We start from the raw sequence: 23,466 nt of genomic DNA, 5'->3' as shown, positions 1-23,466 counted from the left end.
GTCATATTCCTGTTAGGCTGAGAGAGGATGTCATGTCAGATGATGTGGAAGTAGTATGGCTACAGGTTAATCTGCCTAATCTAAAGCCTATTCTCGAAGGAAGTTGCTATAGAAACCACCAAGTGGTAAGCGTCAGTATTTGGACTAGACAATATGTGTGAAATGTTGGATAATGTATGTGATATCAACAGAGAGGTATATTTTCAGGGTGACCTAAATATTGACTGGTTGTGATCACAATTTAATAGCCATATCTGGAGAAAAAAATTACGTTTTAAAGACTGGACCTAAAATTGTGTATAAACGATCATACAAGAGGTTTTGCAATGATTCCTATGTCGAAGATGTGAAAAATATTTTGTAGGTCTGATGTGTGTAATGAGGAACATCCGGACGCTGCACTTGAAGCAGTTATGAAACTGCTCCTTCCGGTTACTGATAGGCATGGGCCCATCAAGAAACGGACATTTAAAACTGCCAAATCCCCATGGATAGAGGATGATATTAAAAACTGTATGGCTGAGAGGGATGAAGCAAAGGGAATACTAAATAAGTCTGACAACACAGCAGATCTTGATCTTCCATCTAGGCAGATGGCTTGTTCATAACAAAACACTTTTTTTGTTGGTAAGATTAGCAAACTTGGGTATGACATGCAAACAAAAAATGCTGAACCTTCATATTCATGCATAATGGACCCAATAATGAAAGACAAGCACTTTGAGTTCCACGAAGTGGGTGTGGAAGAGGTGAAAAATTGTTGCTATCTCAAATTTTTTTTTGACCTTTTATTTAACTAGGCAAGTCAGTTAAGAACAAATTCTTATTTACAATGACAGCCTAGGAACAGTGGATTAACTGCCTTGTTAAATAAGGACAAACCACCTGGTACCGACAACCTGGATAGTAAATTGCTGAGGTTGGTGGCGTAATACATTGTGACTCCTGTTTGCAACATCTTCAAATTACGCCTAGATGATGGTGTGTGCACTCAGAGGGAGGCAGAGGTCATTCTGCTGACCCTAGAATAGCAGAGCACCCTTTTAATGGTTCAAACAGCCAACCAATCAGCTTGTTGCAAATGCTTTCAGCTTATAGGGAAGGGCTTCTCAACATGCTCGGCACTGACACAAATGACTGATTATTGGCTGAAAGAATTTGATAGTAAGACAATTGTGGGAGCTGTTTTGCCTTACTATGGATTGAGAAATACCTAAAAAAAACTGAGGGTTTTCGTTAATGGAAGCCTCTCTAATGCAAATTCAGTTGAGTGTGGTGTACCCCAGGGCAACTGGCTAGGGCCATTATTGTTTTCTGTTTTTACAAATGACCTTCCACTGACCTTGAATAAAGGGGAAAGGGGGGATACCTAGTCAGTTGTACAACTGAATGCCTTCAACTGAAATGTGTCTTCTGCATTTAAACCAAACCCCTCTGAATCAGAGAGGTGAATAAAGCTTGTGTGTCTATGTACGCTGACGACTCAACAGTAAATACGTCCTCTGCAACAGTAAAATAAATAACTGAGACGCTTAACATAGAGCTCCATTCAGTTTTAGAATGGGTAATTAGCAATAGTGCTAATTATCTAAAAAACTAAAAGCATAATTTTGGGACAAATCACTCGCTGAATGCTAAACCTCATTTAGATCTATTATTGAGTAATGTGGCTATTGAGAAAGTTGAGGAGACTAAACTGCTGGGTGTATCCCTAGATAGCAAGCTTTCATGGTCATAACATATAGGCTCAATGGTTTCTAAAATGGGATGAGGTCTGTCCATGATGGGGCGTTGCTCTGCCTTCTTGACATCTCAGTTGACCAGACAGCTCCTTCAGGCCCTAGTTTTGTCACACCTGGACTACTGCCCAGCTGTGGGGTCATGTGCGGCATAGAAAGGACATAGGTATATTGCAATCGGTCCAGAAACAAAGCAGAACGTATCACACTTAGATGTACTGTACATGGAGGGAAAGTGTCCGTTAAAATGCATGTCAGTCTCTCCTGGCTCAAAGTTCAGTGATTGACTGCATCGCTATTGGTCTTTGTGCGATGTGTTGATGGTACCGAACTGTCTGTTCAAGCAGTTGGTACACAGTTCACACACTCATCTGTACAACACAATACATGCAACCTGAGGTTTCTTTACAGTCTCCAGGTCCAGAACAGTGGCTGGGAAACACACAGTATTAAATAGAGCCATGACTACATGGAACTCTCTGTCACCCAGGTAACTGAAACTAGCAATAAAACCAGATTCAAAGAACACCTTACTGCACAAAGGGGACTGTGAAGAGCCATTTTATATACCTTGTATTGTAATGTGCATTGTATTATGTATTAGACCTAGATATCGTGTGTATGTACTGATATGTAGGCTATGTGTGACATTTTAAATGTATGTATTTCAGTCCTTGACTAATAATATTCTGTGTTATGTATTATGTCATGTTTCATGTGGACCCCAGGAAGAGTAGCTGATGCCTTTGCAGCAGCTAATGGGGATCCTAATGAATACCAAATACCAAATCACCAACCATACACCCTGAAAATGAAGAAGTAGCAGAGCTCTCCCTCTGTGCCCCCCCATACACCCTGAAAATGAAGAACAATCTCCCACTGTGCCTCAGCTCCTTTAGTTAGCAGCTTCACTAGACCTCCCAGTGTATCCCATACAGCCTCCTAGGTCTTGCAGCTTCACTAGACCTCCCAGTGTACCCCATACAGCCTCCTAGGTCCTGCAGCTTCTCCCAGTGTATCCCATACAGCCTCCTAGGTCTTGCAGCTTCTCCCAGTGTATCCCATGCAGCCTCCTAGGTCTTGCAGCTTCTCCCAGTGTATCCCATACAGCCTCCTAGGTCTTGCAGCTTCACTAGACCTCCCAGTGTATCCCATACAGCCTCCTAGGTCTTGCAGCTTCTCCTAGTGTATCCCATACAGCCTCCTAGGTCTTGCAGCTTCACTAGACCTCCCAGTGTATCCCATACAGCCTCCTAGGTCTTGCAGCTTCTCCCAGTGTATCCCGTACAGCCTCCTAGGTCTTGCAGCTTCTCCCAGTGGAACCCAATGCAGCCTTCTAGGTCTTGCAGCTTCTCCCAGTGTATCCCATACAGCCTCCTAGGTCTTGTAGCTTCTCCCAGTGTATCCCATACAGCCTCCTAGGTCCCTCCTGTCATCTACACTGAGACCATAGTGTTAAGTAGAGGTCCCTCCTGTTGTCTACTGTGAGACCATAGTGTTAAGTAGAGGTCCCTCCTGTTGTCTACACTGAGACCATAGTGTTAAGTAGAGGTCCCTCCTGTCGTCTACACTGAGACCATAGTGTTAAGTAGAGGTCCCTCCTGTTGTCTACACTGAGACCATAGTGTTAAGTAGAGGTCCCTCCTGTCGTCTACACTGAGACCATAGTGTTAAGTAGAGGTACCTCCTGTTGTCTACACTGAGACCATAGTGTTAAGTAGAGATCCCTCCTGTCCCTCCCGTCATGTTACCCATCTCACCCATCTCACCCGTCTAACCTGTCTAACCTATCTAACCTGTCTAACCTATCTAACCCGTCTAACCCGTCTAACCCGTCTAACCCGTCTAACCTATCTAACCCGTCTAACCTGTCTAGCCCATCTAACCTGTTTAACCTGTCTAACCTGTCTAACCTGTCTAACCCATCTAACCCGTCTAACCTGTCTAACCCGTCTAACCTGTCTAACCTGTCTAACCTATCTAACCTGTCTAACCTGTTTAACCCGTCTAACCCATCTAACCCGTCTAACCCATCTAACCAGTCTAACCCATCTAACCAGTCTAACCCATCTAACCTATCTAACCTGTCTAACCCGTCTAACCTGTCTAACCTGTCTAACCCATCTGCACTGCTACTTTGATTTCCCTTTCATTTTGTCCCTTTTGTATTCTTTCATATTTCATTCTTAGAAATGTCTGTGTATGTTAGGGTAGCTCCACATTTTTAAACATGGGTTTGGACAGTCTCATGTATTTACATTTGAGTGATTTTGTAGACACTCTTATCCAGTGATATGTACTGTATCTATACTGAACAAAAATATAAACGCAACATGAAACAATTTCAAAGATTTTACTGAGTTACAGTTTATTTAAGGAAATCAGTCAATTTAAATAAATAAATTAGGCCCTAATCTATGGATTTCACATGACTGGGAATGCAGATATGCATCTGTTGGTCACAGATACCTTAAAAAAAAAGTAGGGGTGTGGATCAGAAAACCAGTCAGTATCTGGTGTGACCATTTGCCTCATGCAGCGTGACATCTCTCACGTAGAGTTGATCAAACTGTTGATTGTGGACTGTGGAATGTTGTCCCACTCCTCTTCAATGGCTGCGTGAAATTGCTAGATATTGGCGGTAACTGGAACACGCTGTCTTATGAATCGATCCAGAGCATCCCAAACATGCTCAGTGGGTGACATGTCTGGTGAGTATGCAGGCCATGGAAGAACTGGGACATTTTCAGCTTCCAGGAATTGTGTACAGATCCTTGCAACATTGGGCCATTCATTACCATGCTGAAACATGAGGTGATGGCGGGTGGATGAATGGAACGACACTGAGCCTCAGGATCTCGTCACGATATCCCTGTGCATTCAAATTGCCATCGATAAAATACAATTGTGTTCATTGTCCGTAGCTTATTCCTGCCCACACCATAACCCCACCGCCACCATGGGGCACTCTGTTCACAACGTTGACATCAGCAAACCGCACACCCACACGACGTCAAACACATGGTCTGCGGTTGTGACGCCGGTTGGACGTACTGCCAAATTCTCTAAAACGACGCCTACCATGGTAGGCTTATGGTAGAGAGATTAACATTAAATTATCTGCCAACAGTTCTGGTGGACATTCCTGTAGTCAGCATGCCAATTCCACACTCTGTGGCATTGTGTTGGGTGACAAAACTGCACATTTTAGAGTGGCCTTTTATTGTTCCCAGCACAAGGTGCACCTGTGTAATGATCATGCTATTTAATCAGGTTCTTGATATGCCACATCGGTCAGGTGGATGGATTATCTTGGCAAGGAGAAATGCTTACTAACAGGAATGTAAATAAATTTGTGCACAAATTATTTTGAGAAATAAGCTTTTTTTGTGTATGTCAAAATTCTGGGATCTTTAATTTCAGCTCATGAAACATGGGACCATCACTTTACATGTTGCATTTCCATTTTTGTTCAGTATATATTTCTATAAATATATATGGTTGTGGGTTATGAAGGACAGGGAAACCTATCAAACACTAGCCCTAAATCACTACCCAGTCCCAGAACCCTGACCTCTAACCTTTAAACCCTATGTCAGCTCTACAAGCTTCTGAATTACTGGATGCCAAGTAGATTTCAAACCAACACTGACTGCTCTGTCTGTAAATCATTGGAGGTAGAGACCAGAGCCATTTATAGACATCCTGTTTATGTGTATGGCTCTGGTAGGGGAAAGTACTCATACTGTATGTGTACGGCTCTGGTAGGGGAAAGTACTCATACTGTATGTGTACAGCTCTGGTAGGGGAAAGTACTCATACTGTATGTGTACGGCTCTGGTATGGGAAAGTACTCATACTGTATGTGTACGGCTCTGGTAGGGGAAAGTACTCATACTGTATGTGTACGGCTCTGGTAGGGGAAAGTACTCATACTGTATGTGTACGGCTCTGGTAGGGGAAAGTACTCATACTGTATGTGTATGGCTCTGGTAGGGGAAAGTACTCATACTGTATGTGTCTACTACTCATTGTGCTTGTTTGAAGTGAACCGCATGTTTGTTAAGTAACAGAAGCCTGTGTGATGTCTCTATCAGGGCTAGGATCAATTCCATTTCAATTCAGTCAATTCTGGGAGTAGCCTGAAATTCCAATCCAATTTTCCTCATTGCTTTTCAACTAATTTCAATTAACTACATTGAAAATTATAAGAATAAGATACAATTTTAAATGGAATTGACCTTAACCCTGGTGTCTTATTGGTGTTTCAGAGCCTTCCATCAACTGAAATGTACATTTTCCTCATTGTTTTTCAATGAATTGGAATTTCAGTTTTACTTCATGAATTGAATGTATTGAAATGGAATTGATAGTTGGAAGTGTCTTATTGGTGTTTCAGAGCCTTCCATCAACTCGTCGGACCACATCATGCTGCCCACTGATCACCACAGCCTGCCCATCACTTTACAGTGCAACCTAACTTCAGCCCACAGTGCCCACATCGAGAGCTTCTGGATGAAGAATGGAGAGGAGATCCAAGACACCCGCGGAGAGAGAGCCAACACCGAGTACTAGTAGGTCCCCATCTATAAGAGTTTAACAACAGTTGTCGTGGTAGGGAGAGTTTAACAACAGTTGTCATGGTAGGGAGAGTTTAACAACAGTTGTCATGGTAGGGAGAGTTTAACAACAGTTGTCATGGTAGGGAGAGTTTAACAACAGTTGTCATGGTAGGGAGAGTTTAACAACAGTCGTCATGGGTAGGGAGAGTTTAACAACAGTTGTCATGGTAGGGAGAGTTTAACAACAGTCGTCATGGGTAGGGAGAGTTTAACAACAGTTGTCATGGTAGCGAGAGTTTAACAACAGTCGTCATGGGTAGGGAGAGTTTAACAACAGTCGTCATGGGTAGGGAGAGTTTAACAACAGTTGTCATGGTAGGGAGAGTTTAACAACAGTTTTCATGGTAGGGAGAGTTTAACAACAGTTGTCATGGTAGGGAGAGTTTAACAACAGTTGTCATGGTAGGGAGAGTTTAACAACAGTTGTCATGGTAGGGAGAGTTTAACAACAGTTGTCATGGTAGGGAGAGTTTAACAACAGTTGTCATGGTAGGGAGAGTTTAACAACAGTCGTCATGGGTAGGGAGAGTTTAACAACAGTCGTCATGGTAGGGAGAGTTTAACAACAGTCGTCATGGTAGGGAGAGTTTAACTACAGTCGTCATGGTAGCGAGAGTTTAACAACAGTCGTCATGGTAGGGAGAGTTTAACAACAGTTGTCATGGTAGGGAGAGTTTAACAACAGTTGTCGTGGTAGGGAGAGTTTAACAACAGTTGTCGTGGTAGGGAGAGTTTAACAACAGTTGTCATGGTAGGGAGAGTTTAACAACAGTTGTCATGGTAGGGAGAGTTTAACAACAGTTGTCATGGTAGGGAGAGTTTAACAACAGTTGTCGTGGTAGGGAGAGTTTAACAACAGTTGTCGTGGTAGGGAGAGTTTAACAACAGTTGTCGTGGTAGGGAGAGTTTAACAACAGTTGTCATGGTAGGGAGAGTTTAACAACAGTTGTCATGGTAGGGAGAGTTTAACAACAGTTGTCATGGTAGGGAGAGGCTGGCCTCAGAAAGGCGCTGGATATAAAGGGTAGGTACCACGGTCCCTAACGGCCTCAGTGAGATAGAATAAACGTTTCTAGGACTATGATGGTTTGATATAATGACTCTGGGGGGAGTTTATGACTGACGCAATACCTTCCATTTAAAAAAAAATGATTTATTAAAACCATATGTGGAGGGGATGGGAGAGTGTGTATATCATTGTTTTTATTGCCTTGCAGGTTTTGCCATGTGTGTTCCTGTGAGACATAAGGGATGTATATGGCATTTATATAGGCTAATTATCTGCCCTTTACTTTCTTTAGACTATTTTCTGTGTTAATATATAGCACTTATTATCTTTTATTTAGCATGGTTTTGCCTGGTGAGTCCTTGTGAGATATGGGAGGGGGGCACTTAGATAATTATCTGTCCTCCTATTTCCTTATTTATGTATTTATATGTAATAAAGCCCTTATTGGTTAATAAAGTAGATAGGCCCTCTTGTCTCTTCACCCAGTATCAGTACGTTTTTTGAATTGACATCCTAGTGAATATTTTTTCATGATTGATTAGGGGCTTGGAAATCTCCCCTTCAGTCCTATTTAGTGTTGTGTTGAGGTTCCCTGCCTGTCACGCTGGAGACCAGGGTTCGTTTCCCCCGACGGGGGAGGTTTAAACATATAAGGGTTGATAAACTTTGAAAATATCCTCTCTACCGTGTTAGATTTCTGGGGGTTTCATGATTGGTCCTGATTATTAGAGATGTTGAAGATGGGTTGGTCTAGGTTCTACAGTATGTGCCCTGCTTGCCCCGCATGGGGAACAGTCCTCTAACCTAAGTGCACATTTCTGAAAAAATGACCGATTATTGGGGCGCAGGTAATGCCTCTGACATCAGAGTGCCTTTCAGAGTTAGAACTAAACGAGGATTGATTGACTTGTGCTGTTTGTTTTGTGTAAATCTAGCCTGAAGAAGCCCCGAGGAGAGGATTCAGGGGAGTACATGTGTGTCTACACCTTCGATCGGGCCCCGTCTGCTAACGCCACCATCGAGATTAAAGGTACAACCTAACCCTCCGTTAACATAACATGGTGTTGTATGAGGTTAGCCACACCATCGAGATTAAAGGTACAGCCTATCCCTAACCCTCCGTTAACATAACATAGTGTTGTATGAGGTTAGCCACACCATCGAGATTAAAGGTACAGCCTATCCCTAACCCTCCGTTAACATAACATGGTGTTGTATGAGGTTAGCCACACCATCGAGATTAAAGGTACAGCCTATCCCTAACCCTCCGTTAACATAACATCGTGTTGTATGAGGTTAGCCACACCATCGAGATTAAAGGTACAGCCTATCCCTAACCCTCCGTTAACATAACATAGTGTTGTATGAGGTTAGCCACACCATCGAGATTAAAGGTACAGCCTATCCCTAACCCTCCGTTAACATAACATAGTGTTGTATGAGGTTAGCCACACCATCGAGATTAAAGGTACAGCCTATCCCTAACCCTCCGTTAACATAACATAGTGTTGTATGAGGTTAGCCACACCATCGAGATTAAAGGTACAGCCTATCCCTAACCCTCCGTTAACATAACATAGTGTTGTATGAGGTTAGCCACACCATCGAGATTAAAGGTACAGCCTATCCCTAACCCTCCGTTAACATAACATAGTGTTGTATGAGGTTAGCCACACCATCGAGATTAAAGGTACAACCTATCCCTAACCCTCCGTTAACATAACATAGTGTTGTATGAGGTTAGCCACACCATCGAGATAAAAGGTACAGCCTATCCCTAACCCTCCGTTAACATAACATAGTGTTGTATGAGGTTAGCCACACCATCGAGATTAAAGGTACAGCCTATCCCTAACCCTCCGTTAACATAACATAGTGTTGTATGAGGTTAGCCACACCATCGAGATTAAAGGTACAACCTATCCCTAACCCTCCGTTAACATAACATAGTGTTGTATGAGGTTAGCCACACCATCGAGATTAAAGGTACAGTACGACTTCCACCCACCAGTGTTGAATAGTAATTCACATGAGTCATTCACATGAATCATTCACGAGTCATTCACATTCACATGAATCATTGACATGCATCCTTCCAAGGCGCAATGATGACCTAATAGGCTGCCCAAGGCAGCACTGTCATATAGTCCCTGAAATATCGCCTTTCATAGGGCCCCCCTGCCTACACCAGACCTGGGTTTAAATACTATTTCAGGTATTTCAATTACTTTTCAATATATTTCCAAAACAAGTATTCAGATAACCTTTATTTGAAAAAACAAGTAGTACAAATTTGGAATGTATTTGGAAATACTCAAATACACTGACTCATACACTCCCATGCATTGAATCCAGGTATTTGAAAATATTATTTGAAAAAGTATTTACTATTTGGTTTTTACAAAGAACCATTAAAATACTCAAAAGTACTTGTTTTGGGCAGTGTATTTGAAAATACTCAAATACACAGAAAAATGTATTTCAATAACAAATACTCAAATGCACATGTATTTGTCCCCAGGTCTGACCTACACCACCTTTGAGTGTTGAATGGTAGATAGGTACACCTCGTTCACGAAAATGTATGACTTCTACAAACAGTGGATGTGGCTTGCTACTCTATATAAAGCAGGCAGACAGGCATCGAGGCATTCAGTTACTGTTTGATTGAACGTTAGAATGCGAAAAGCTAGTGACCTAAGCGACTCTGAGCGTGGTCTGATCGTCGGTGCCAGGCGTGCCGGATCCAGAATGTCAGAAACGCCCGCCCTCCTGACACGACAGTGTCTAGGGTTTACTGAGAATGGTGTGACAGGCCTCCCGAGTGGCGCAGTGGTCTAAGGTACTGCATCGCAGTGCTAGCTGTGCCGCCAGAGATTCTGGGTTCGAGTCCAGGCTCCTTCGCAGCTGGCCACGACCCCGGGAGACCCATGGGGTGGCGCACAATTGGCCTAGCGTCGTCCGGGTTAGGGGAGCGTTTGGCCGGGCAGGGATGTCCTTGTCCTTGTTCCATCAAGGACAAGGGGAAAGTACTCCTGTGGTGGGCCAGGCGCAGTGCACGCTGACACGGTCACCAGGTGCACGGTGTTTCCCCCGACACATTGGTGCGGCTGGCTTCCGGGTTAATTGACATTGTGCCAAGGTACAGTGCTGCTTAGCTGGGTTGTGTTTCGGAGGACGCACGGCTCTCGACCTTCGCCTCTCCTGAGTCCGTACGGGAGATGCAGCGATGAGACAAGACTGTAACTACCAACTGGATACCAGGAAATTGGGGAGAAAAAGGGGTTAAAAAAAAGAAGAGAATGTCAGAGGCAAAACTTCCAGTAAGTGGCAGTCCTGTGGGCGAAAACAGCTAGTTGATGAGAGAAGTTGAAGGGAAATGGCAAGAATGGTGCAAGCTAACAGACGGACAACATCTTGGAACTCCGTCGATCCTTGTCACTGATGGGCTATTGCAGCAGACGACCTCACCTGGCTCCGCTCCTATCAGCTAAAACAACAAGAAGAAGAAGAAGCAGCTCCAGTGGGCACGCAGTCGCCAACACTGGACAAATGACGAGTGGAAAAACATGGCCTGGTCCAACGAATGCTGTTACGTCATGCTGATGGCATAGTCAGGATTTAGTGTAGCTATAACATGCTTCCTGCTTTTGCCAGCCAATCATCTGTGGACTGAACTGATATGGTTAGTAAATAATAACAGTGAATATTAAACTGATAGTGTGTCCTTCCATAGTGACCTTTCAGTGACCTTTCAGTGAATGGATTCTGAATTCTTATTCCCTACACTCATTGCTGCTCCTTTATTCGCACGCATGCACGCACGCACGCACACACACACACACACACACACACACACACACACACACACACACACACACCGTAAACACGCACACCGTACACACACACAAACACAAACACACACAGCAGTGAATGGATTCCCATGGGGCTAGTACTGATCGTTCCCAAAAGACAGCAAGAAATACCTTCATTTAGGATTAGAGCGAATGCAGTGTTTATGAATCAAGATGCCGTAGCAACAGAACAACAGCTGTTCAATGAATAACACATAATGTTGAGTTATTTGGACCAATAACAAGGCTGTACACTCTCACGGAAACTGAACTGTAGTCCGTATACAATACAAAGTAATAGCAAAGAGAATGACTTTACACCTGACAGGTAGAGCACAGTAAAATGACTTTACACCTGACAGGTAGAGCACAGTAAAATGACTTTACACCTGACAGGTAGAGCACAGTAAAATGACTTTACACCTGACAGGTAGAGCACAGTAAAATGACTTTACACCTGACAGGTAGAGCACAGTAAAATGACTTTACACCTGACAGGTAGAGCACAGTAAAATGACTTTACACCTGACAGGTAGAGCACAGTAAAATGAATGTACACCTGACAGGTAGAGCACAGTAAAATGACTTTACACCTGACAGGTAGAGCACAGTAAAATGACTTTACACCTGACAGGTAGAGCACAGTAAAATGACTTTACACCTGACAGGTAGAGCACAGTAAAATGAATGTACACCTGACAGGTAGAGCACAGTAAAATGACTTTACACCTGACAGGTAGAGCACAGTAAAATGAATGGACACCTGACAGGTAGAGCACAGTAAAATGACTTTACACCTGACAGGTGGAGCACAGTAAAATGAATGTACACCTGACAGGTAGAGCACAGTAAAATGACTTTACACCTGACAGGTAGAGCACAGTAAAATGAATGTACACCTGACAGGTAGAGCACAGTAAAATGAATGGACACCTGAAAGGTATGCGGACAGTAAATGTTACTAACAGTCTATGCTATACATTTAGGACTAGATTCAATCCGATCATCTCTTTTAGGCTATGCACTTTTTTTAAAACAATGTTTCCGGAAGGTTTCTGCTCGTGTGCACTACACATATATGGTTCTGCCGGATCGAAGGTTGAACATTGCCCACTGTGTTTACAACGGCACAGTTTAATAATAAAAGCCACCGGAAAACATAACAATATATCAATGGGTACAAAACTCATCGCACACCAGACATAACGTGCACAAGCACTTACAATAAACATTTCCGGACAAGGACATGGGGGGAAACAGAGGGTTAAATACACAACATGTAATGATGGAATTGAGACCAGGTGTGTGGGAAGACAAGACAAAACAAATGGAAAATGAAAAATGGATTGACGATGGCTAGAAGACCGGTGACGCCGACAGCTGAACGCCGCCCGAACAAGGAGAGGAACCGACTTCGGTGGAAGTCGTGACACAATTAGCTTATTAAAAGGTTTATCTGACTCCATAAAGATAATTAGCAATATGCAAGAGACTACGGTTGAGTTACAGTAATAGACATGAAATGTCTGAGAATGGAATTCTAAATACAAGTGTATTTAATTACTTTGTAGAACGAATGGATAGACATGCAAGTCCTAAAGCTTAAGTTACAAAGCATTAACAAGGCATTATTCTGAGGGAGGGAGGGAGGGAAACCATGGCTTGTGCCATGGCTCATACAGTAGCTCATAGGAGAGAGACAGAGAGAGAAAGAGTGTAGGTTTCTCACCACAGCAAGTCAGGAACAAGAGAAATAATCATTCATCTAAGACCATGTTATAAGCATCTGAGTTGTTTGGACTCAGGATCTGAGTTGTTGACCAATAGTATTAATGTAAAGGTAACCTCCAATCAGATATCACACCTACATGATGTAACCTCTACTTCTCAGAGTTTAAACAATGATGTTGGTATGACAACACGGAGAATGCTGCATTCCTAAGACAACACAGAGAATGCTGAATTCCTAAGACAACACAGAATTCTGAATTCTTAAGACAACACAGAGAATGCTGAATTCTTAAGACAACACAGAGAATGCTGAATTCCTAAGACAACACAGAATTCTGAATTCTTAAGACAACACACAGAATTCTGAATTCTTATGACAACAGAGAATTATGAATTCTTATGACAACACAGAATTCTGAATTCTTAAGACAACACAGAGAATGCTGAATTCTTATGACAACACAGAGAATGCTGAATTCCTAAGACAACACAGAGAATGATGAATTCCTAAGACAACACAGAGAATGCTGAATTCTTAAGACAACACAGTATTCTGAATTCTTAAGACAACACACAGAATTCTGAATTCTTATGACAACACAGAGAATTATGAATTCTTATGACAACACATAATTCTGAATTCTTATGACAACACAGAGAATTATGAATTCTTATGACAACACAGAATTCTGAATTCTTAAGACAACACAGAGAATGCTGAATTCTTATGACAACACAGAGAATGCTGAATTCCTAAGACAACACAGAGAATGCTGAATTCCTAAGACAACACAGAGAATGATGAATTCCTAAGACAACACAGAGAATGATGAATTCTTATGACAACACAGAGAATGAAGAATTCTTAAGACAACACAGAGGAAATTCTTGCATCTAGTTGATAAGAAGAGTCACTTCGAGGGCTGGGTCTATACACAGTACAGGAAATGGGCTGGGTTGCCCTACATCTATAGGTCTATACACAGTACAGGAAATGGGCTGGGTTGCCCTACATCTATAGGTCTATACACAGTACAGGAAATGGGCTGGGCTGCCCTACATCTATAGGTCTATACACAGTACAGGAAATGGGCTGGGCTGCCCTACATCTATAGGTCTATACACAGTACAGGAAATGGGCTGGGCTGCCCTACATCTATAGGTCTGTACACAGTAAAGGAAATGGGCTGGGTTGCCCTACATCTATAGGTCTGTACACAGTACAGGAAATGGGCTGGGTTGCCCTACATCTATAGGTCTGTACACAGTACAGGAAATGGGCTGGGCTGCCCTACATCTATAGGTCTATACACAGTACAGGAAATGGGCTGGGCTGCCCTACATCTATAGGTCTATACACAGTACAGGAAATGGGCTGGGCTGCCCTACATCTATAGGTCTATACACAGTACAGGAAATGGGCTGGACTGCCCTACATCTATAGGTCTGTACACAGTACAGGAAATGGGCTGGGCTGCCCTACATCTATAGGTCTATACACAGTACAGGAAATGGGCTGGGCTGCCCTACATCTATAGGTCTGTACACAGTAAAGGAAATGGGCTGGGTTGCCCTACATCTATAGGTCTGTACATAGTACAGGAAATGGGCTGGGTTGCCCTACATCTATAGGTCTGTACACAGTACAGGAAATGGGCTGGGCTGCCCTACATCTATAGGTCTATACACAGTACAGGAAATGGGCTGGGCTGCCCTACATCTATAGGTCTGTACACAGTACAGGAAATGGGCTGGTATTTGGAACACAATCCCTGAGACTTTATTATGTGATAACACAGTATTATTACTAAAACGTATCATTGCCTTCCTTTTTTTTAAAATGTCCTTTGTACTTATTGATTGTTTCCCCTCATTCCAGCTGGTCCTGACATCATAGGCCACAAGCGTAGTGACAATAAGAACGAGGGCCAGAAGGCCCTGCTGTACTGTAAGTCCACTGGCTACCCCTACCCTATCTGGACCTGGCGCAAACTGGACAACGGGTTCTACATGGTACGTTGTTGTTGTTGTTCTTCTTCTTCTTCGCATGACCATCATTCCCCATGGCACAAACCATAATCACTTCTCCTCCATCTCCCCCCAGGACATCAACAACTCCTCCGGCCGTTTCTTCATTAACAACAAAGATAACTACACTGAGCTGAGCATCATCAACCTGGACATCGACTCCGACCCGGGGGAGTACCAGTGTAACGCCACCAACATGATCGGCACCTCGTCCATCGTGTCTGTGCTGCGGGTCCGGAGCTACCTGGCCTGGCTTTGGCCTCTGCTGGGCGTCCTGGCCGAGGTCATCATCCTGGTCATCATCATCGTGGTCTATGAGAAACGCAAGAAGCCAGACGACATACAAGACGGTGAGTCAGGATTCTGAGACCATATCAGCCATGGTGGCCATTTTGGTTTGCTGGTTTGTGGTTCGTTCTCCTCATTTCAATGTTTTTATTGTTGTTTGTGGTCAAATATAGTTTGCAGATAACCATTTCAAATTATAAATTATTTTCCAAGAGGAGAAAAACAATAATCGACATTATTCAATACTGCAGATTACTTCCGCGAATAAGCTAATACTCAATTCTTAAATCATAGTTCTCTCTGTATATGGAGGCATCCTTGCCAACCAGCTGATGACCTAACAACCAGTGATGTAGTGGAGGGTTAACTCAAGTACTCTGTGTACCCTCCTATTTACCCACGGTGTTCAGGGTTTACCCTCCTATTAACCCACGGTGTTCAGGGTTTACCCTCCTATTAACCCACGGTGTTCAGGGTTTACCCTCCTATTAACCCACGGTGTTCAAGGTTTACCCTCCTGTTAACCCACGGTGTTCAGGGTTTACCCTCCTGTTAACCCATGGTGTTCAAGGTTTACCCTCCTGTTAACCCACGGTGTTCAGGGTTTACCTTCCTATTAACCCACGCTGTTCAAGGTTTACCCTCCGGTTAACCCACGGTGTTCAGGGTTTACCCTCCTGTTAACCCACGGTGTTCAGGGTTTACCCTCCTGTTAACCCACGGTGTTCAGGGTTTACCCACCAAATTGTTACCACTACATCCTTGCTAACAACGTTCCAGCTGGCCTAATCAAATTACCCATGAATATTCAATCTGTTAGATTGTCCTGACAAGGTGTGTCCTACAGCAACAGTGTTGTGTGTGTGTGTGTGTGTGTGTGTGTGTGTGTGTGTCCGCCTGTTGGGTGAAGCTACTCAGACTGAATTATTGAGTACAGGTGTAGGCAGTATAGTGTCAGGTAACGACAGAGCAGATGTCTGCTGACCTACAAAGGCAGAAAGCAGTAACTGCAGGGTTTTTTTTAATGCAAAATCTGACTTCAAAGTATTTTTCTGTCTAGACAGACTCCATGATATGTTCTGATCAACTGGCTTGTTCTTGTGTCAGGAAACTAAATACCACATTAATCAGATCATATACCTGGCCATTACAACAGATCAAAGTCGTTTCTGCCTTTTGCCTTTTGTAGGGCAAAAGACACACACACACACACACACACACACACACACACACACACACACACACACGGTACAACAACCCTTAGTTAATAAATGTTAGCAGTGTTAAAACAAGTTTAGAATATACAATTAGGGTATTACTGTGTAATATTTTCCCCCCTCTTTCCCAAATTGCATAACACAACCTATGTTTGGTAAGTGACAGACTGCATGTCTCTTGAGTTTCAATCAGCATCTAAGCTTATGTCCAAACCATTCAAGCTAGCCTGATCAGTTTGTGCTGTGTACAGTAGCTTACTCCTGTGGTTGTTGTCATGCCAAACAACGACCATAGGAGTTGGCAAGACAGCACAAACAAATCTGCCCCCAGGCTACATCCACACAGCATTCTGCACATTCATCTATCCCCAGTGGGCAAGATTTGGCAAGTGATGTCAAACGGACATCATTTTCTGGTTTTAAAACAGATTTTCTGGTTGAGAGGATGTCATATTACCAGTTTACAATCAAACCGTGACTGTAAAGCTGTTTTTTTTTTTTTTTTTTTTACGATGGCACCAAGACGTCATCGAGACGTCATATTTTGGTTGTTATCTGGTCGTATAACCAGTTTTGCTAACTGGGTTTTCTATAGAACCTTAAATTAGACTGTCTCTTATCTTACTGCTTAGGCTACTTCTCTATGGAAGTTCACAGTCAGACAGCTTGTATTAAACAACAACAAAATAGTATATCGTGCCAAGGTCACATTCAAGGTCATCTTCAGTTTTCAATGATTGTATTCCCTATTTTATGCTAGTAGCATAATATTATTTTGTAAGGAGTCATTTAATATAATATAATATATGCCATTAAGCAGACGCGTTTATCAAAAGCGGCTTACAGTCCTGCGTGCATATATTTTTTTGTATGGGTGGCCTCAGTGGGAATGGAACCCGCAACCCTGGCGTTGCAAGCACCATCCTCTACCAACTGAGCCACACAGGACTAAAATTGTTTACTTTGTGTTGGTCAATTTCGATGCAGTGAGTGAATAGACCTTTTGGTGGGCAGCTTGTCTGTCTATGCATGAATGTTTGTAACGAAAAGGAATTTAAACCTGCTTGAAATTCATAATCACTTTCTCATCTCATGTGGGTTTTGTGGCTCTTTTTGACTGCATTTGGTGTGATTGTGACTGTGAGTGTCCTTCCCTGTTAAGTTTAAAGATGGCTTCCATTCAGTATTTATCTATCTATTTAACTTCTTCACCTGCGATTCCATCCCATCAGCATGGTTTTGAGCGCAAGTTTAGTTCATTCACTTGTGGAATTTATTGAACTTAATTTAATCACTTTATGGAACTAGTGGAACTAAGTTAAATTCCAAAATGATGGAATTGTGTAACACACAAAACTGTCTATGAACATCATTTAACCAAGCCTCCAACCAGACAATGTCTTACAGTCATTCATATTACCACTGTAACACGTTGCCTCTTTTAAGGAATACTGTACTTTCACCACCAGCATGCACCATTTTCTTCCTGTCATTTTTACAGAAGATATTTTCAGCTGATAATCTTTTGTCTTCATTTGTCTTCATTTCTTCATATTTTCCCTTTGTGCATCAGATGACGAACCAGCTGGACCAATGTAAGTGCATCCATGTTACAATCATTTCTTGATTTAGAGGTCTATGTATGGCGTTTTGCTCTAGTGTTTAGGTCTATGTATGGTGTTTTGCTCTAGTGTTTAGGTCTATGTATGGCATTTTGCTCTAGTGTTTAGGTCTATGTATGGCGTTTTGCTCTAGTGTTTAGGTCTATGTATGGTGTTTTGCTCTAGTGTTTAGAGGTCTATGTATGGCATTTTGCTCTAGTGTTTAGGTCTATGTATGGCGTTTTGCTCTAGTGTTTAGGTCTATGTATGGCATTTTGCTCTAGTGTTTAGGTCTATGTATGGTGTTTTGCTCTAGTGTTTAGAGGTCTATGTATGGCGTTTTGCTCTAGTGTTTAGAGGTCTATGTATGGTGTTTTGCTCTAGTGTTTAGGTCTATGTATGGTGTTTTGCTCTAGTGTTTAGAGGTCTATGTATGGTGTTTTGCTTTAGTGTTTAGGTCTATGTATGGTGTTTTGCTCTAGTGTTTAGAGGTCTATGTATGGCGTTTTGCTTTAGTGTTTAGGTCTATGTATGGTGTTTTGCTCTAGTGTTTAGAGGTCTATGTATGGTGTTTTGCTCTAGTATTTTTGTGTTGTTTCTGTTTCTGTAAACTGCTGTTCACCAGAGTTGGGCTCAATTATATTTTGTAACACTGAAACTGATCTTCCAATTCAAATGTTCCTAATTGACAGGAACCCTGGGGTACATTGCCTTTAAGTCATGCATACAGTATATTCTACAAACCTTTTTTTACTGCTAAGTAGATGTTAAGTTTTTGACCAAAAATCAGCAATCTGGTGTATTATCAGTGTATTAGCTTTGTTTGGATGGTAACCCAGTCTAACTCAGCCTGTGTGTATCCTATTACAGGAAAACTAACTCCACCAACAACCACAAAGACAAGAACCTTCGTCAGAGGAACACAAACTGAGCAGATTGATGTCTCATTATTAGTGAGTATTTATCCTCTCTGAAGTCAATGCCAGAGTTGTGTGGTCAAAACCCAGAGAAAAGAAATGAGCTGGCAGCCATTTTGTTTTCCCAAGTTCATGTTGTTGTTGTTTACTTCATGTAGCAGTAACCTGTCAATCACCACAGATAGTCAATCACATGTTGTGCAGGAAATCAATATTGTTAAAAAGTTTAGCCTACTTTATCAATAACTTGTCATCGTATATCTTCCTGTCAATGCTACAGACATACAGACACATATCGTGACATGACATCTGCAAGTGGTGTGTAACTTCCAGGGTTGGGGTCAAACCCATTTAAATACATCCAGGAAGTAAACTAAATTGACTGAATGGAAATGGAATTCGTCCCCAACCCTGGTGCCAGTACAAACAAAGGACAATAGAACACACTAATAACTTCCTTCCACTTTTTCTTTCCACAGATAATAACATATTATACATGTATTGACCATATGAAGGTAACCAGGAGAGGGATCCATAGCAATGTGTTAATGAGGAGGAGGAGGAGGAAGAGGAGGAGGAGCTACTGTAAATGTCTGTATTGTATGATGAGGCATGCCTTCTGATTTGATTATCTGTCTATCGTGTGATGGGGGTGAAGAAGGTGATCAATGAATGTGATCCCCATAACATTATGAATGGTTTACGAAGTGTCTACGAAGCATTATAACCATTGTGGCTGCATGCAGTTATTGATTGTTGCTGTTTATTTATTTATTATTTATTCTTATCAGATTCTTATCATTTTCTATTTTTTACTAATTCTGAAGTAACGCATGCAAGGTATTCTAACTTTCTGTTTGGTGTAAACATGACATGACTTTTTGCTCTCCGTCTCAAAGGGCACCCTAGTCCATATACAGTGCACTACTTTTTGACCAGGGGCCTGGGTCTCAAATCCAAAATGGCACCCTAGTCCCTATATAATGATCTACTATTGACCAGGGCCCACAGGGTAGTGCACTGTATAGGGCAGGGGTATTCTGACCCTACTGTATAGGGCAGGGGTATTCTGACCCTACTGTATAGGGCAGGGGTATTCTGACCCTACTGTATAGGGCAGGGGTATTCTGACCCTACTGTATAGGGCAGGGGTATTCTGACCCTACTGTATAGGGCAGGGGTATTCTGACCCTACTGTATAGGGCAGGGGTATTCTGACCCTACGAGGTCCGGAGCACTGCTTGTTTTCTGTTCTACATGATAATTATTTACACCCACCTGGTGTCCCAGGTCTAAATCAGTCCCTGATTACAGGGGAATAATGGGATCATTGTTTTGATGAATTTGAGGGATAGACTTTTAGAGTAAAAGGTGCTATCTAGAATCTAAAAGGGTTCTTTGGCTGTCCCCATAGGAGAATCCTTTGAAGAACCATTTTTGGTTCAATGTAGAACCCTTTTGGTTCATGGATCCCAAAAGAGTTCTACCTGGAACCAAAAAGAGTTCTACTATGGTGGACAGCCGAAGAACCCTTTTGGAACCCTTTTTTCTAAGAGTATATAAGGAATAGGTTTCCATAGGGAGGAATAGGGTGCCCTTTGAGACGCTGGCCTGGTTTTGTTGACTTTGAGAGTGGCTTCATGTTGATAGATAATCATTATTTATTTGTGTTGACTATGAGAATCTAAAGACTTTGCAATGTAAAAGAAAAATCGCCAGAGATCGTAATCTGGTATGACAGTAAATCTGTACAGTTTATCATTCTGCTGCATACTATTTTATGTTGGTAACTTGTTTAACATTTCATCAGATTAGATTTGGTTTACATTTTAATGAGGGCTTTACAATGTCCCCCGTCTTTTGACTTTGATTGAGAATTCCTATATTTTACATGTTCTGTATGTATGTCTTTATGAAATCACCTTCATATATAATGATATATGAAGGATATTCATTCATAAGATGCACTTAAGTGTTGAAAAAGAATGGGAATTAAAAAAATCTGTATGAATTTCATTCAGTAGCTAAGCAACTGAACTCCGCCCAATCCTAACCCTATTGCTAGAGTATGTGTATTGTGTATAGCATGGCTATTATCCTATGCAAAAATAATAATCAATATTGATATATATATATATATATATATACAAGTCCCTCTTAGCAGCTTTAGATTTTATGGAGTAAGACATCTTTATTAGAGTAGGGGTAATCACCTTTAGAGCATTCATAGATACCGTACTGCTCAGCTGTATGCTGGTCTATAATCACCTTTAGAGCATTCATAGATACCGTACTGCTCAGCTGTATGCTGGTCTATAATCACCTTTAGAGCATTCATAGATACCGTACTGCTCAGCTGTATGCTGGTCTATAATCACCTTTAGAGCATTCATAGATACCGTACTGCTCAGCTGTATGCTGTATCAGTTGATCTCTATATATATATGACAATGATATACATCTATACAGTGGCCTTCAGAAAGTATTCATAACCATTCACTTTTTCCATATTTTTTTGTGTTACAGCTTGAATTCAAAATGGATGAAATATATTTGTTTTTCTCACCCATCTACACACAAAACCACATAATGACAAAGGGAAAACATGTTTCTAGAAATTTAGCACATTTATTGAAAATGAAATAAAGAAATAAATCATTTAAATAAGTATTCAGTCCCCTAAATCAATACATGTTAGAATCACCTTTTAACAGCGATTACAGCTGTGAGTCTTTCTGGGTAAGTCTCTTAAGAATTTTGGCACCTGGATTGTACAATATTTGAACAATGTTCTTTTTAAAATGATTCAATCTCTGTCAAGTTGGTTGTTTATAATTGCTAGACAGCCATTTTTAAGTCTTGCCATAGATTTTCAAGCAGATTTAAGTCAAAACAGTAACTAGGCCACTCAGTAACATTCAATGTCGTCTTGGTAAGCAACTCCAGTGTAGATTTGGCCTTGTGTTTTAGGTTATTGTCCTGCTGAAAGGTGAATTTGTCTCCCAGTGTCTGTTGGGAAGTTTTCCTCTAGGATTTTCCCTGTGCTTAGCTCTAGTCCATTTATTTTTATCAACAAAAAAAACTCCCTAGTCCTTAACGATTACAAGCATGCCCATAACTTGATGCAGCCACCACCATGCTTGAAAATATGAAGAGTGTTACTCAGTGATGTGTTGGATTTGCCTCAAACAAAACACTTTGTATTCAGGACAAAAAGTTAATTGCTTTGCCACATTTTTTGCAATTTTACTTTAGTGCCTTGTTGCAAACAGGATGCATGTTTTGGAATATTTTTATTCTGTATAGACTTCCTTCTTTTCACTGTCATTTAGGTTAGTATTGTGGAGTAACTACAATGTTGTTGATCCATCCTCAGTTCTCCTATCACAGCCATTAAACTCTGTAACTGTTTTAAAATCACCATTGGCCTCATGGTGAAATCCCTGAGCGGTTTCCTTCCTCTCCAGCAACTGAGTTAGGAAGGACGCCTGTATCTTTGTAGTGACTGGGTGTATTGATACACCATCCAAAGTGTAATCAATAACTTCACCATGATCAATGTCTACTTATTATTTTATTATTTTACCATTTACCAATAGGTGTACTTATTTGTGAGGCATTGGAAAACCTCCCTGGTCTTTGTGGTTGAAATTGTTTTTGAAACTCACTGCTCGACTGAGGGACCTTACAGTTATATGTATGTGTGGGGTACAGAGATGAGGTAGTCATTCAAAAATCATGTTAAACACTATTATTGCGCAAAGAGTGAGTCCATGCAACTTATGTTACTTGTTAAGCGAATGTTTACTCCTGAACTTATTTAGGTTTACCATAACAAAGGGGTTGAATACTTATTGACATCAAGACGTTTCAGCTTTTCATTTGTAAACATTTCTAAAAACATAATTCCACTTTTACATTATGGGGAATTGTGTTTAGGCATGTGACAAAAAGGATCTAGATTTTTATACATTTTTTCTGCTGTAACATAACAACATGTAGAAAAAGTAAAGGCGTATGAATACTTTCTGAAGGCAGTGCGTATGGGAGCTAGGGAGGAGGCAGTGCAACAACAGGGCCTATTTTACGTATGTACGGATTGACACTTGTAAAGCAATCCTAAATCAATCCCAAAATCAATCCCAAGAACAAGATCAACCCCAGGATCAATCCCAATATAAAGATCAATCCCAAAATCAATCCCAGGATCAATCCCAAGTCATTTTTAGGAATAAAAACCTCTAAAATGAATGGCTTGTTTCAGTTGATGACCTGTGTTCCATTTTAACTGGCAATGCACATTTACCTTGGTATTACAGTTTACACCTGTGTTCAAAGAAATGACAAATAATCAGTCACACACACACACATGCACACCCACACACACACACTCCCATGTGCTTGCGTATTTGTATACGTACAAACATGTCTTCACAACCAGCAGACAGGCATATATACTG

General features: G+C 41.6%; 1 protein-coding gene across 3 annotated transcripts in view; it reads left to right on the top strand.

Annotated features, from left to right (window-relative positions):
• LOC115192863 (neuroplastin) overlaps positions 1-21,022 on the top strand; it is a 50,842-nt gene extending 29,820 nt beyond the window's left edge. For 2 of the 3 annotated variants that reach the window (XM_029751771.1, XM_029751773.1), the window contains 7 exons: positions 6,139-6,313; positions 8,306-8,400; positions 14,835-14,968; positions 15,060-15,333; positions 18,062-18,083; positions 18,960-19,042; positions 19,486-21,022. In XM_029751771.1, coding sequence (XP_029607631.1) covers positions 6,139-6,313; positions 8,306-8,400; positions 14,835-14,968; positions 15,060-15,333; positions 18,062-18,083; positions 18,960-19,020 — 761 coding nt within the window. In that variant the 3' untranslated portion in view covers positions 19,021-19,042; positions 19,486-21,022. The remainder of the gene's footprint in view (positions 1-6,138; positions 6,314-8,305; positions 8,401-14,834; positions 14,969-15,059; positions 15,334-18,061; positions 18,084-18,959; positions 19,043-19,485) is intronic. The other variant, XM_029751772.1, reaches the window with a different exon arrangement.
• Positions 21,023-23,466: the final 2,444 nt, after the last annotated feature.

This window comes from Salmo trutta, chromosome 4 (genome assembly GCF_901001165.1).
Source record: "Salmo trutta chromosome 4, fSalTru1.1, whole genome shotgun sequence".
Taxonomy (NCBI): domain Eukaryota; kingdom Metazoa; phylum Chordata; class Actinopteri; order Salmoniformes; family Salmonidae; genus Salmo; species Salmo trutta.
Note: the sequence above shows the minus strand (reverse complement) of the source record. Positions and strands in the feature narration are given on the sequence as shown.